Source organism: Schistocerca cancellata, chromosome 3 (assembly GCF_023864275.1).
Source record: "Schistocerca cancellata isolate TAMUIC-IGC-003103 chromosome 3, iqSchCanc2.1, whole genome shotgun sequence".
Taxonomy (NCBI): Eukaryota; Metazoa; Arthropoda; class Insecta; order Orthoptera; family Acrididae; genus Schistocerca; species Schistocerca cancellata.
Genome location: NC_064628.1, coordinates 593,859,997 through 593,873,302, shown reverse-complemented (window position 1 = coordinate 593,873,302; position 13,306 = coordinate 593,859,997). Strand labels below are relative to the sequence as shown.

Sequence of the window (13,306 nt, the reverse complement as noted above, 5' to 3'; positions counted from 1 at the left end):
AGAAGTTGATGACAACCTAGAGGCATGTGGATAGAGTGTCCTCACCTTCGATCCAGATAGCAAAGATGTCATCAGTGAATCTAAAGCAGGTGAAGGGTTTAGGATTCTGGGTTTTCAGGAAGATTCCTCTAGACGGCCCACGAATAGGTTGGCATAGGATGGTGCCATACGAGTGCCCATTGCCATACTACGGATTTGTTTGTAGGTAATGCTTTCGAAGGAGAAGTAATTGTGGGTGATGATGGTCATGGTGACTAGGAAGGAGGTTGTTCTTTTGGAATCAGTCGGGAATTGGGAAAGGTAGTGTTCAATAACAGTAGGACCAACGCCATTAAGAATGTTAGTGTACAGGTAGGTGCCATCAATAGTAACGAGCAGGGCACCGTGTGGTAAAGGGACAGGAACTGTGGAGAGTCGGTGGAGGAAATGATTGGTATCCTTTATATAGAAGGGTAGGTTCTGGGTAATAGGTTGAAGGTTTTGGTCTCCGACAGCAAAGATTCTCTCAGTGGGGGTACAGTAACTGGCCACAATGGAGCATCCTGGGTGGTTAGGTTTATGGACTTTAGGAAAGCATGTAGAAGGTAGGAGTGCGGGCAGTGGTAAGGGTGTGCAGAGAGATGGATTCTGGGGATAGATTCTGGGATGGGCCTAAGGATTTGAATACTGACTCTACAGTCTTGCTGGATTTCTGGAATGGGGTCACTGTGGCAATGTTTGGAGATGGAATTAACCAACAGCCAGCAGATTCCTCTTGGTTTTTCCATTGTTTGATTTTTGGCTATTAAGAGAGAAATTCGTGACGTCTTCAACTATCGTAGCAGAGTATTGTCAAATGAAATTTCATGAAAACCAACCACAATTCTGGTCATATGTAAAGGCTGTCAGTGACAGCAAAGTTAGTGTGCAGTCCCTAGTGAACAAGACAGAAACTGAAATTGAGGGCAGCAAATCAAAATCTGAAACTGTAACTCCATTTTCAAATGTTTCTTTACAAGGGAAAACCCAGGAGAATTTCCCAATTTAATGCTTGTACCACTGTGAAGATGAATGGCATAAGTATTAGGTTCAGTGGTGTCGAGAAACAGCTGAAATCATTAAAACTGAACAAAATTCCTGGGGCTGATGAAATCCCTATCAGATTCTATACTGAATTTGTGGCTGAGTTAGCCCCTCTTCTAATTATAATCTATCATAGAACCCTCGAGCAAAAAACTGTGCCCAGTAGCTGGAAGAAGGCACAGGTAACACCGGTCTACAAGAATAGTATCAAAGTGATCCACAGAAATACCACACAATATCCTTGACATCAATTTGTTGTTGTATCTTGGAACATATTCTGAGCTCAAACAAATTGAGGTCTCTTGAACGGAATGACCTCTTCCATGCCAACCAGCATGGATTCTGATAACAACGATCATGCAAAATCCAACTCCTACTTTTCTCACATGTCATACTGTAAGCTTTGGATGAAGGCAGTCAGATAGATGTATTTCTTGATTTTCAAAAAGCATTTGATTCAGCACCACACCTATGTTTACTGTCAAAAGTTCTATTATACTGCACTTCAAGTGAAATTTGTGATTGGATTGAGGACTTTTTGTTAGGGAGGACACAGCATGTCATCCTGGATGAACAGTCATCATGAGATGTAGAAATAACTTTGGGTGTGCCCCAGGAAATTGTGTTGGGACCCTTGCTGTTCATGCTGTATATTGATGACCTTGCAGACAATATTAACAGTAACCTCAGACTTTCTGCAGATGATGTAGTTGTCTATAGTTAAGTAATATCTGAAAGAAGCTGCATAAACATTCAGTCAAATCTTGATAACATTTCAAAGTGGTGCAGAGATTGGCAACTTGGTTTAAATGTTTCAAAATGTACACTGAAGAGCCAAAGAAACTGGTACACCTACCTCCATGAACACACACAAGAGCCAGAGCACGACATGGCATGGACTCAACTAATGTCTGAAGTAGTGCTGGAGGGAACTGACACCATGAATCCTGCAGGGCTGTCCATAAATCCATAAGAGTATGATGGGGTGGAGATATCTTTTGAACACAATGTTGCAAGGCATCCCAGATATGCTCAATAATGTTCACATCTGGGGAGTTTTGTGGGAGCAGAAGTGTTTAAACTCAGAAGAGTGTTCCTGGAGCCACTCTGTAGCAATTCTGGATGTGGGGTGTCGCATTGTCCTGCTGAAATTGTCCAAGTCCATTGGAATTCACAACATAAATGGATGCAGGTGATCAGACAGGAAGTTTACGTATGTGTCGTCTGTCAGAGTTGTATCTAGATGTATCAGGCGTCCCATATCACTCCAACTGCACACGCCCCACACCATTACAGAACCTCCACCAGCTTGAACAGTCCCCTGCTGACACACAGGGTCCATGGATTCATAAGGTTGTGTCCATACCCATACAGATCTATCTGCTCGATACAATTTGAAATGAGACTCGTCCAACCCGGCAACATGTTTCCAGTCATCGACAGTCCAATGTCAGTTTGTGGTTTGGTTTGGTTTTGCTTTGCTTTAGGGCACAAAAAACAACTGGGGTCATACGCAGCCGAGTCAAACCTATAAGAGATGAGTAAAAAAACAACTATAGGTCAGTCCCAATGAACATAATAGAAGACGGCTAAAAACAGGCACATGGAAAAGGGCTAAAAAAAAGACACCACACAGAAACAGAGGTCCAGAATTAAAAATTAAATTGCCTTCACCACATTCCTTTGGCTGATAATACATAAAACGTGGTCAACAGCCCGCACATCATTTGCTAAAAGGGCCGAGAACTCAGATGGCAAACCAAAGCGGGAATGTAAACAGTTAAAAACTGGGCAGTTCATCACGAAGTGGCGGACAGTTAAAACTTGGGCACAATCAAAGTGGTGGGGTAGCACCACTTGCTAAAAAGGCATTGCTCAATAGGCAAGAGGCAGTCACGGCCAAGAGGAGGTCATCCAAGCCACTGGAACAGACTTAATAAGCCGGAACTTATTCCCATGAAGCAAGGACAATGCCAAAGGGACACCACCTTCTGACAGATGGCAACACAGAAATCATCGGAGGGAATATAGAAACTCGCCGGTGAGGACTGCAGCCGTGGCAGCAGCATCAGCAGCCTCATTTCCTGGCAGACCGACATGACCAGGAACCCACAGAAACATCACACTGGCTCCACCAAGAGTGAGCAAGTGACAGTTTTCCTGGACCCACTGCACTTAGGGATGGGTGGTGTGCAGTCCGCATAGACTCTGAAGGGCACTGAGTGAGTCTAAGCAAAGGATACAATCTAAAACGCTGTGTCGCTGGATGTACTCCATGGCCTGATACAGGGCGAAGACCTCACCTGTAAATACTGACCAGTGTTCAAGAAGCCGATATCGAAAGACACAGGTGCCAATGACGAAGGCACGCCTGACCCCATGGTCAGTCCGAGAGCCATCAGTGTATACAAAGGTACTATCATGAAGTTCCATGTGAAGGTCGTGAAACTGAAGGCGATAGACCGAGGATGGAGTAGCGTCCTTAGGAAGCGAATGAAGGCCAAGGTTAACATGAGCTGCTACACAAAGCCAAGGTGGTGAAGGGTTCACACTCACTGGAAAAGGTGCAGGTAGTGTGAAGTTAAGCCACCGTAGAAAGTGACGAAAGCAGACTCCAAGAGATAACAGTGAAGATGGATGTGCCCCATAATGGCAATCAAAGGAATCATCTAAATAGGAGGCATAGGATGGGTGGCCACGCATGGCAGACAAACTGCATGCATACCTGCTGAGAAGAAAGTCACGGCGGTAGGACAGTGATAGTTCAGAAGTTTCAGCACACAGAATCTCAACCGGGCTACTGTAAAAGGTTCCCCGTGACCAAACGGATGCCATGATGGTGGATAGTGTTGAGATGGCGTACGATGGATGGACATGCAGAAGCACAAACAAAGCACCTGTAGTCGAGTTTCGAAAGGACAAGGGACCGGTAACAAACGGAATAGGGTGGTTCGACTAGAAACCCAGGAAGTACCATTGAGGACACGTAGGACATTGAGGAACTGTGTACAGCAGGCTGCCAGGAAAGACGCATGGGAGGACGAAGAGAGTTTCCTATCAGTCATGGTCCCCCAGAATTTCGTAGTTTTACGAATGGACGGGCAAAAGGCTCAAGATGCAAAGGTGGTGGGAGAAACCAATTGCATCACCGGAAATTTATAGACAGTTTTGTCAGTGGAAAAGCGAAAGCCATTGTCGATGCTCTAGGAGTAAAGACAATCAAGACATCACTGAAGACGCCACTCAATGAGACAGGTCTGTGGAGAAATGCAATAGACAGAAAAATAATCAAGAAAAATGGAGCCGAAGATGCTCGGCGGGGGACAGGCCAGTATAGGGTTAATGGCGATAGCAAAGAGGACGACGCTCAGGACAGAACCCTGAGGCACACTGTTTTCCTGGATAAAGGTGCCGACAAGGCAGAACCCACACGCACCTTGAAAATGCGGTTTTTTAAAAATGCCTGAAGGAAACAGGGCTGATGGCCACAGAAGTCCCACATGTACAGAGTACGGATACCAGTTCTCCAGCAGGTGTCGCAGGCCTTCTCCAAAATGAAAAACATAGCCACAGTCTGGGAGTTCCGCAGAAAACCATTCATGACATGGGTGAACAAAGTAAAGAGACAGTCAGCTGCAGAATGCTGTGCTTGAAATCCACACTGTGCATTCGTCAGTAAATTACAAGACTCGAGCCACCATACCAGCCGGCCATGAACCGTACATTCCATCACCTTGCAAATGCAGCTGCTAGAAGGAAGGTTTTTGTCCTAACCAGGCTTAGGTATTGGTATGACGGTGGCTTCATGCCAGCGTCCGGGAAATGTGCCCTCTGCCCAGATGCGATTGTACATGTTAAACAGAAAGTGCTTGCCCGGAGAGAAAGGTGCCGCAACATCTGAATGTGGATGGCGTCTGGCCCTGGGGCAGAGGATCGGGATGAACTGAGAGCATGATCTAGCTCCCTCACAGTAAAGACAGCATTGTAGCACTCAGGATTCGGAGAAGAGAAGGGTATCGCTCGAGCCTCCTCTGCTCGTTTCCAATGGAGGAAACAGGGTGATAGTGGGAAGAGCTCTAAAACTTCTGCAAAATGGCAGCCCAAGGTGTTGGAGATAGCAATAGGTCCGTGAGGACAACGTCTGCACTGTCAGGTCGGAAACTGGGGGATGGGTCTTGGTCGCAGAGAGCGGTCAGAGGTTGGCCCACATGACAGAGGAAGGGGGCGGGGGGGGGGGGGGGGGGACTGTTAAAAGAACTAGTGAATGAGATCCACCTAGCTTTTTTGCTGCCTTGAAGAACACAATGACACTTTGTACGCATCTATTTATAATTAATGCAGTTCACCACCGCAGGACGACAGTTAAAAACCCGGAGAAAACATCTCTGTGTGCAAAGTGCACAACGGCATGCCTCAGTCCACCAAGGGATTGGGGCACAACATGGTACAGAGGAAGTGCGAGGAATGGAACGTTCTGCAGCAGTAAGGATAACTTTTGTGAGATATTCCACCTGGTCATCACAAGTGGGAAAATCTTGTTTTTTGAAGGTCGCCAGGGAAGAGTAAAGCTGTCAGTCAGCCTCAGTAAGTTGTCATTTGGGTGTGCACGCGGATGGAGTAGGAGTCAGCAAACAGATAGCACATGGGAAATGGTCGCTCGAGTAGGGTCAGAAAGAACGAACTACTCAAGACGATGGGCAAGCTGGGCAGTGCAGAAGGATAGGTCCAAATGGGAACAGATGAGCGAGGAGTCAGAAAGAAATGTGGGTGCTCTTTGACAGGCTCTGGGAGAATCCCAAAGGGGATGACGCGCATTAAAGTCACCGAGTAGAAAAAATGGGGGAGGTAGCTGCCCAATAAGCTGAAGCAAGTGTGCTCTGGTGACATCAACTGACTGAGGGACATAATAGTACAGAGGGTACAGGTGGGGAAGGAAAAGGCGAACTGTAACAGCTTGAAGATACGTAGTCAGGGAGATGGGTTGACTATGAATGCCATCCTGTAAAAGCAGCATGACACCCCCATGAGACGGAATGCCAACCTCAGGGGGGAGGGGGGAGGGGGGGGGGGGGGGGGAAGGTCAATACGAATCATTAGGAAATGCGAAAGCTCAAAGTGGTCATGAGGGAGCAATTTCGTTCTCTGAAGGCAGAGTACAAGCGGATGCTGTGAAACTAAAAGCAGGTGCCGAGTGACAGCTGGTGAAGAGTCACTACTACAGGGCACAGGAGGAGGATCCTGCTCCATGGTGTCCAACGCTGAGAAATGGTTCGTGGTGTGCTCTGGTGACACAGAGGCTGGCCAGGCTAACGTTATCACGTAGCAACACCGTTGAAGACAATCTTCGAGTTGGCGAAGGAGAAGACCGTTTGCCTTTTGTGGACTTCTTCGAGCCTTTCTGGTTGGAGGAATATTCCAGTGTTGTTTGGCCGGAGGGACAGAGAAAGTCTTCATGGGAATACTACTCCTATCCTATCCAGCCTACTGGTAGCTTTGCCCCTTGAGGCAAGAGTTTGACGGCTTGTTGCACAGCTGGACATTGTGATGGTGATGGTACCTTGACACTGTGCAGTTTCACAACCTCAGAGCTGAATTGGAGGATGCACATCCACGTGGCCACGTCCTCCATGGAGCGAGAACTATAGGTGCCAGATGGAAAAATGCAGGATTTGCAACTAGCCAGCGAACTACTGGGTAAGGAACTTTTTCATTTATCTGGATCTTCTGAACAGCCCACTCATCAAGATACATGGGACAATCTCGAGAGGAGACGTCATGGCCGCCATTGCAGTTGATACAGAAGGGAGGAGGAGATGGACAATTGCCCTTGTGTGCTTCCATACAACAGATGACACATTTGGCTGGGTGTCGACAAGATGTTCTAGTGTGGTTGAAACGATGACACTGGTAGCAGCACATAATATCATAGCCTGCTTTGATCTAGTACGAAAGCACCACTTTATCAAAGGTGAGAAAAAGAGTGCGGGTGGGCACTAAGGAGGGATCTACCCTTTTGCGTTACATGATGGATGGCTATGATGCCCTGATCAGAGAGGTAAGATTGGATTCCGGCCTCTGTTGGACCTTTGAGCAGCCTGGTGTAAATTACACGAAGGGAAGAATTCAAAGTTCTATGGGCCTCGACACAAACAGGGTAGTCATGGAGAAGCGAGGGAGCAAGCAGTTCTTGTGCTTGAGAACCAGAAGTAGTCTCCAAAAGCAAAGTACCATTCCATAAAAAAGAGAAGGATTTCACAGGGCTGGCAATTGCATCAACACCTTTCTGAATAACAAATGGATTTACCGTGGCGAAGGACTGACCGTCTTCAGTATGTGAGACCATGAAGAACCGTGGTGCGGTGGGAAGGATCTTTGAATCATAAGCCTCATTACATTTACGTTTCGTAGATGTTGATTGGGAAGATGATTAACTCATTGCGAGAAAATCCCCCATGATTGCCACTGCCTCTGATGGCACACTCCTTCCAACTGGGGGGGCCCCTTCACAACAGCGCACACCCACCTTACGTGATTGTTCACACCTCCATAACACCTGACAGAGGGACCAATCGGTAATTTAGAAGGTTGCAGCTCTGGCAATCATCCATCTGTGGGTCTGGCCTGTACCTGGAGTACGTGCAAACCTTACCTGTCAACCTGGGGCTCGGAATCATGCGTTGCCCAGTCACCTGTTACACATCAGACAATTGAGCCGGCCTTCAGAAGCGCACAGAGAGGTTTAAGAAAAAGAGGAACCTCAAACTGAGAAGTGGAGAAATAAGAGGAGAAGGGAAACAAAGAAAGGAAAAGGGAGCGAAAAACAAAGGTGAGACTGTTCTTATGTCAGCGACAGACAATGCAGAACGTTCTCAGTAACGTCCCAGACATGTTCCCCAAGTGAGGGGAAAAGCATAGCAAGAGGATAGACATGCAGCACAGAAGGGAAAAAAATGCTGCTGTGGTAGCCAAGCACGAACCCGCCAAAGAGTGGTGAGCCCACTTGGGAAGGGGGGAGGATGTCGGTGTTGACAGGCTCAGGCGAGGCATAAAGCTTTGTGTCATGCAGTCATCAAGGGTACACCAGTGGGCCTTCGGCTCTGTAAGCCCATAGCTATGTTGTTTCATTGAATGGTTTACACACTGACACTTATTAAGGGCCCAGCACTGAAATTTGCAGAAGTGTTGCATTTCTGTAATATTGAACAATTCTCTTCAGTTATCATTGGTCCCATTCTTGCAGGATCTTTTTCTAGCTGCAGTGATGTTGGAGATCTGAAGCTGCAGCGATCTTGGAGATCTGATGTTTTACTGGATTCCTGATATTCACGGTACACTTGTGAAATGGTCATACAGGAAAATCTCCACTTCATCACTACTTCAGAAATTCTGTGTCCCTTCGCTCGTGTGCTGACTATAACACCACATTCAAACTCACTCACATCTTGATAACTTGCCACTGTAGCAGCAGTAACCAATTTAACAACTGCACCAGACATTTGTTGTCTTATACAGGTGTTGCCGACTGCACTGCTGTATTCCGCCTGTTTACATACCTCCGTATTTGAATATGCATGCCTATACCAGTTTCTTTGGCACTTCAATGTAAAACTGTGCACTTCATACAACAAAAGAATGTACTATCATATGACTATAATATCAACTGGTCACTGTTGGAACTGGCAATGCATACAAATAATTGGGTGTAACACTTTCTAGGGATATGAAATGGAATGATAAGATTGTAAAGATACGGTTAGAATAATTATTACATGCACAGAGGGGTCGACAGAAGCGTCCGATCCCACGCGTCGGCTTTGACCCGTGACGTAAGGGTGTTGTCGTGTGTGACGTCATGACGGCGCGGAGTTTGGTTTGAGTGTGGCTGTCTCCAGTTCTGTTTTATCTTAATTTATTTACTTTTCTGATCTGTTCATTCTATCTCGTGAGATTTTTTTTTAATTTAAAAATGCTTATTACTTATTTTAATTATCTGTTTCCTCCAATTTCTGTTTTAGTTTATTATATTTATCTTTCTGATCTGTTCGTTATATCCCGTGAGATTTTTTTTTTTTTTTAAAAACACAAAAAACACTAATCAGCTACTGAAGCATCTTTATATCCTATGGGTTGCAGGGGTTACGACCCCTGGGGAGGTGGGTGGGTATTCATGCATGGCTGTCTTCACTTACACGTTGTAGCTACGCAAGGCGTCTAAATTTGTTTATATTTAGTTTGCCCCCCCACCCAAAACACCCCATTTCCCGCGCTTGTCCCGTTCGTGTCATTAGGCTTCTTGTGGAAAGTGTGTGTGTTTGTTTTTGTTTCCGCCATATTTGTGACGTCATGGGTCAAAGCAGACGGGCGGGATTGGACGCTTCCGTATTTCCGCACAGAGGCATTCAAATAATCATCCTTCCCACACTCCATACGTGAATGGAACATGAAGAAACCATAATAACTAGCACAATGGGACATCCCCTCTGCCATGCGTCTCTCAGTGGTTTGCAGAGTATAGATGTACATGCGGATGATGGCTCCATTGAAAGAAAATGCAAATAAATAAATGAACAGCCTGGGCAACAGAAGTGTTCTCTGCAAAGTCTACCATCATTATAGAGTAGTCTTGTACAGACTGTGACAGAAGCCCAAACAAAAGGGGACTGATGTACTAGGACATGCATTGATACTATGATATAGTGGTATAATGGTTGCTGTGACATCACATTTTAGAGCATATATTCACAATTTTGTTGTTTGCTGGCAAAGATAACAAATGTAAAACTAAAAAAAAACTGGTTGTTGTGACAGACTGATCTGCAGCTTGAACTGTTTCAAAAAATCATTACTTATCACATTGTAGCCACTCCATACTTTGTGACATTGGCCCCTTACTTAGCCTGCATTTTTCATGAATCTCTCACCCAGTGAAAAGTCCACGTGAATGGAAAATAGCACAGGAGACTCCTTTAGATAATAAAGGTAATAGAATTTACTCACATAATTACAGAACAATTTCCTCAACATCAGTGTGCAGCAGAATTCTTGAACACACTACAAGTTTGATTATAATACTACAAATCATGCATGGAGGGAAATAGGGAGATTCCAAATTCCCAGAATTCTGGATAGTATTTGACATGGACCCCACTGCAGACTGTAGACAAAGGTCCAAAAATATTGTTTAGGTTCCTAGATATGTGAATGGCTCGAAGGCTTTTTAAGTAATAGAACCAAGTAAGTAGTTGTCAACGGCAAATATTCACCAGAGACATGGGTATCGTCAAAGTGCTCCAGAGAAGTGGGATACGTCTCATTTTATTCTCTACATACATAAATGACCTTACTGACAGGGTGCAAAGCAATTTGCAGCTGTTTACTGATGACACTGTGGCGTACACAAAGGTGCCGTCATCAAGTGACTAGAAATACACAAAATGACTTCGACAAAATTTCTAGTTGGTTTAATGAATGGCAGCTTGCTCTAAATCTAGAAAAATGTAAGTCAACACGATGAGCAGAAGAAACAGTCCCATACAATTTAAATACAGCATTAGTAGAGTGCAGCTTGATGCAGGTACTTTGATTAAATATCTAGGCATAACGTTGCAAACCGATATGAGCTGGAATGAGCACATCAGGTTGCTAGTAGGGAAAGGTTCATCTTTGTCTTGTTAGAAGAATTTTGGGAGTGTGTAGCTCATCCATAATGGATGCAGCATATAAAACCCTAGTGTGACCCATTCTTAGTACTGTTCAATATTTGGGAAACCCACTAAGTCTAATTAAAGGAAGACATTGAAGCAATTCAGAGGTGTACTGCTTGATTTGTTACCGGTAGGTTCAATTAGCATGCAAGCATTATGAAGATGCTTTGTGAACTTTGAAGGGAAATTCCTGGCAGGATCTTTCTGCAAGGCACTACTTTATTGCACAAATTTAGAGAACAGGCATTTGAGGCTGACTGCAGAATGTTTATACTGCTATCAATGAACATTTCGAACCATGAAGATAAGATATGAGAACTTAGGGGCTCGTACAGAGATTCTTATACAGTTATTTTTCCCTCACTCTATTTGTGAGTGGAACCGTAAAGGAAATGGTTAGTAGTGGTGCTAGCTACTCTCTTCAAAGCACCATATGGAGGTCTGCCAAATAAAGATGTAGATGTAGGCATTATTTATGGCATTTGTTGTGTTTCCTAGGTCATTGGTTAAAGCCAACATCTTGTATTGAATATTCCTTTATACACAGTTTGGTTGCAAGTTGATTAAGTCAACAAATGTACTGTGTCAATCTTTTTTGATATGCACTATGTATTCTGAAGTATTAATGAAACCCTCACTGAAAATTCCTATTTTCCCACAGTGGTCAGATCTTTTCAATATAGGTTTGAAAGTGTTAATCACATGAATAATCTCTTGATTCAGAACTTCTTATCCCCACTGGGGTCCTGATATCTACATAAGTGGTAGTCTTATTTGCATCACTGTATAACAACATAGTGGCCACACTGATTGTTAACAATACCGCTAAGTGAATGGCTTCATCACAGTTTTCAATACTTCCTAACTCCTAAATCTGTAACTCTCTTTGTTAGTACACACGTTCAACCATGCGTTATTTTGTTTTGACAACTAGGTTCCATAGTGTTTTCTGCCTATATTTTTAGTAGCTGAATGTTTCCTCTGCTGTTTTTACAGCCTTTTTATAATCTTCTTCCCCCATCAAAGATGGAAAAAAACGGCTTGAATTTTAGTCTCTCTTCTCAGACTTTAGCTTCCAGTTAAACTATAGGTTTTAGTTTTTTTTATGAAAAAGAAAAATTAGTATTTAATATTTCATCAACACTGAAGTTATTAGTGATGGAGCACAAGTGCAGACTGGAGAAAGATATACACTGTGCCCATTTAAAGGATCTATCCTAGTGTCCATCATGAACTATTTAAGCAAGCTGTGGAAAACTTCATCCTGTATGGCAGAACAGGGATTAAAAATATCACTCTCACGAATATGATTACAGGTCTCATCAAGCTGCACCACGTCACTAGGTCTCAGACTTTTCAGTCAAGTGTAACTTTCTCTGCTGATTATTTTTTCCTTGTGAGAAATACTTTTTGTTGTTTTCCAGCCACACAGGACCTGCAATGGATCAACATCATGACTTCCCCAAACCAACTTCTAAGGATTATAGTCTGTACTTCTTACACACTTCATATTTCTTCCACAAATTATTTACTTTAACTACAACATTTATGTTGAGATTAACTGGAAACGGGAAGCTCATAACGGTAAAGGAGACAATGGACTGTGTTTTTGATGGGCTGTGTCACACAGTTCGGTCTGTGGCCCCAAACAAGATTTCAAGATCAGACTCTAGCGTAACATAAGCAATATTCGGGTGAACGAACGGAAAGTTTTTGTACATTATTCACAAATAATGTTATTACTGTACCCTGTGGAATATCAAACCTAGTGTGCAGTTCAGACATTAAACGTAAGGAAATCTTATCTGTTGCACAAGTTGAACTACGTTAAAGTTTCTAATCAATGTACAAAAGCTAATGAAGTACCCTGCTTCAATTCCTTAAAGCCTTTAGGTTAGCTTGTTAATGTTTGTTATTGTTTGACCCCCTGTAACTTCTCACAGTCTACTCGCGCAGATGTAGACTGAAATGTTCTCGGGCTTTGAGCAGGATGATCGTGGCTGAGGAGCAAAAAGTCTTTAAATCTGTCAGTCATCCTATTGAATATATAGTAAGAGACTATTAATGAATTTTGGAGTTAACTTGCAGCTTTCTAAGTTTAAAGATCCCTGCGAAAACTCTCGTCATCTCAAATTTCTTACCTTGTACGTACTGTCCCGGAATAGGCAGGCATTTCCATAAATCTATTACGACTTTGTTTTCGGCCGCAAGCAGTTTTCGTAGAGCTGGGACATCAAGTCGTTTTACCTTCATACTCAACAACTATGCAATGCATGCACTTATCCGCTACATAAACACAAACACTACAAGGATGAGTAGAAATATCTCTGGAGTTGGCAATCCGTGCACAGGCGTCTAAACAGGCGTCTAAAGCTAGCGAAATGAGGGATGCTCTACTACCGGACCTACCGATAGATGGCTCTAGCGCGTGCCGGCAAGAGATCATATCATTGAGTGTCCGCCAAATCTGAATTTGGCAGAAAACGAAGTGCGAAAACACGGATGAAAATGTTTTTCGTTCTGCGCCCTCATAAGTATTT

General features: G+C 43.9%; 1 protein-coding gene across 1 annotated transcript in view; it reads right to left on the bottom strand.

Annotated features, from left to right (window-relative positions):
* The window catches only part of LOC126175470 (surfeit locus protein 6 homolog), an 82,173-nt gene extending 69,067 nt beyond the window's left edge, over nt 1-13,106 (bottom strand). The window contains exon 1 of the mRNA XM_049922284.1: nt 12,908-13,106. Within this exon, the coding sequence (XP_049778241.1) occupies nt 12,908-13,019 (112 nt within the window). The 5' untranslated portion in view covers nt 13,020-13,106. The remainder of the gene's footprint in view (nt 1-12,907) is intronic.
* Between the last annotated feature and the right edge of the window lie 200 nt (nt 13,107-13,306).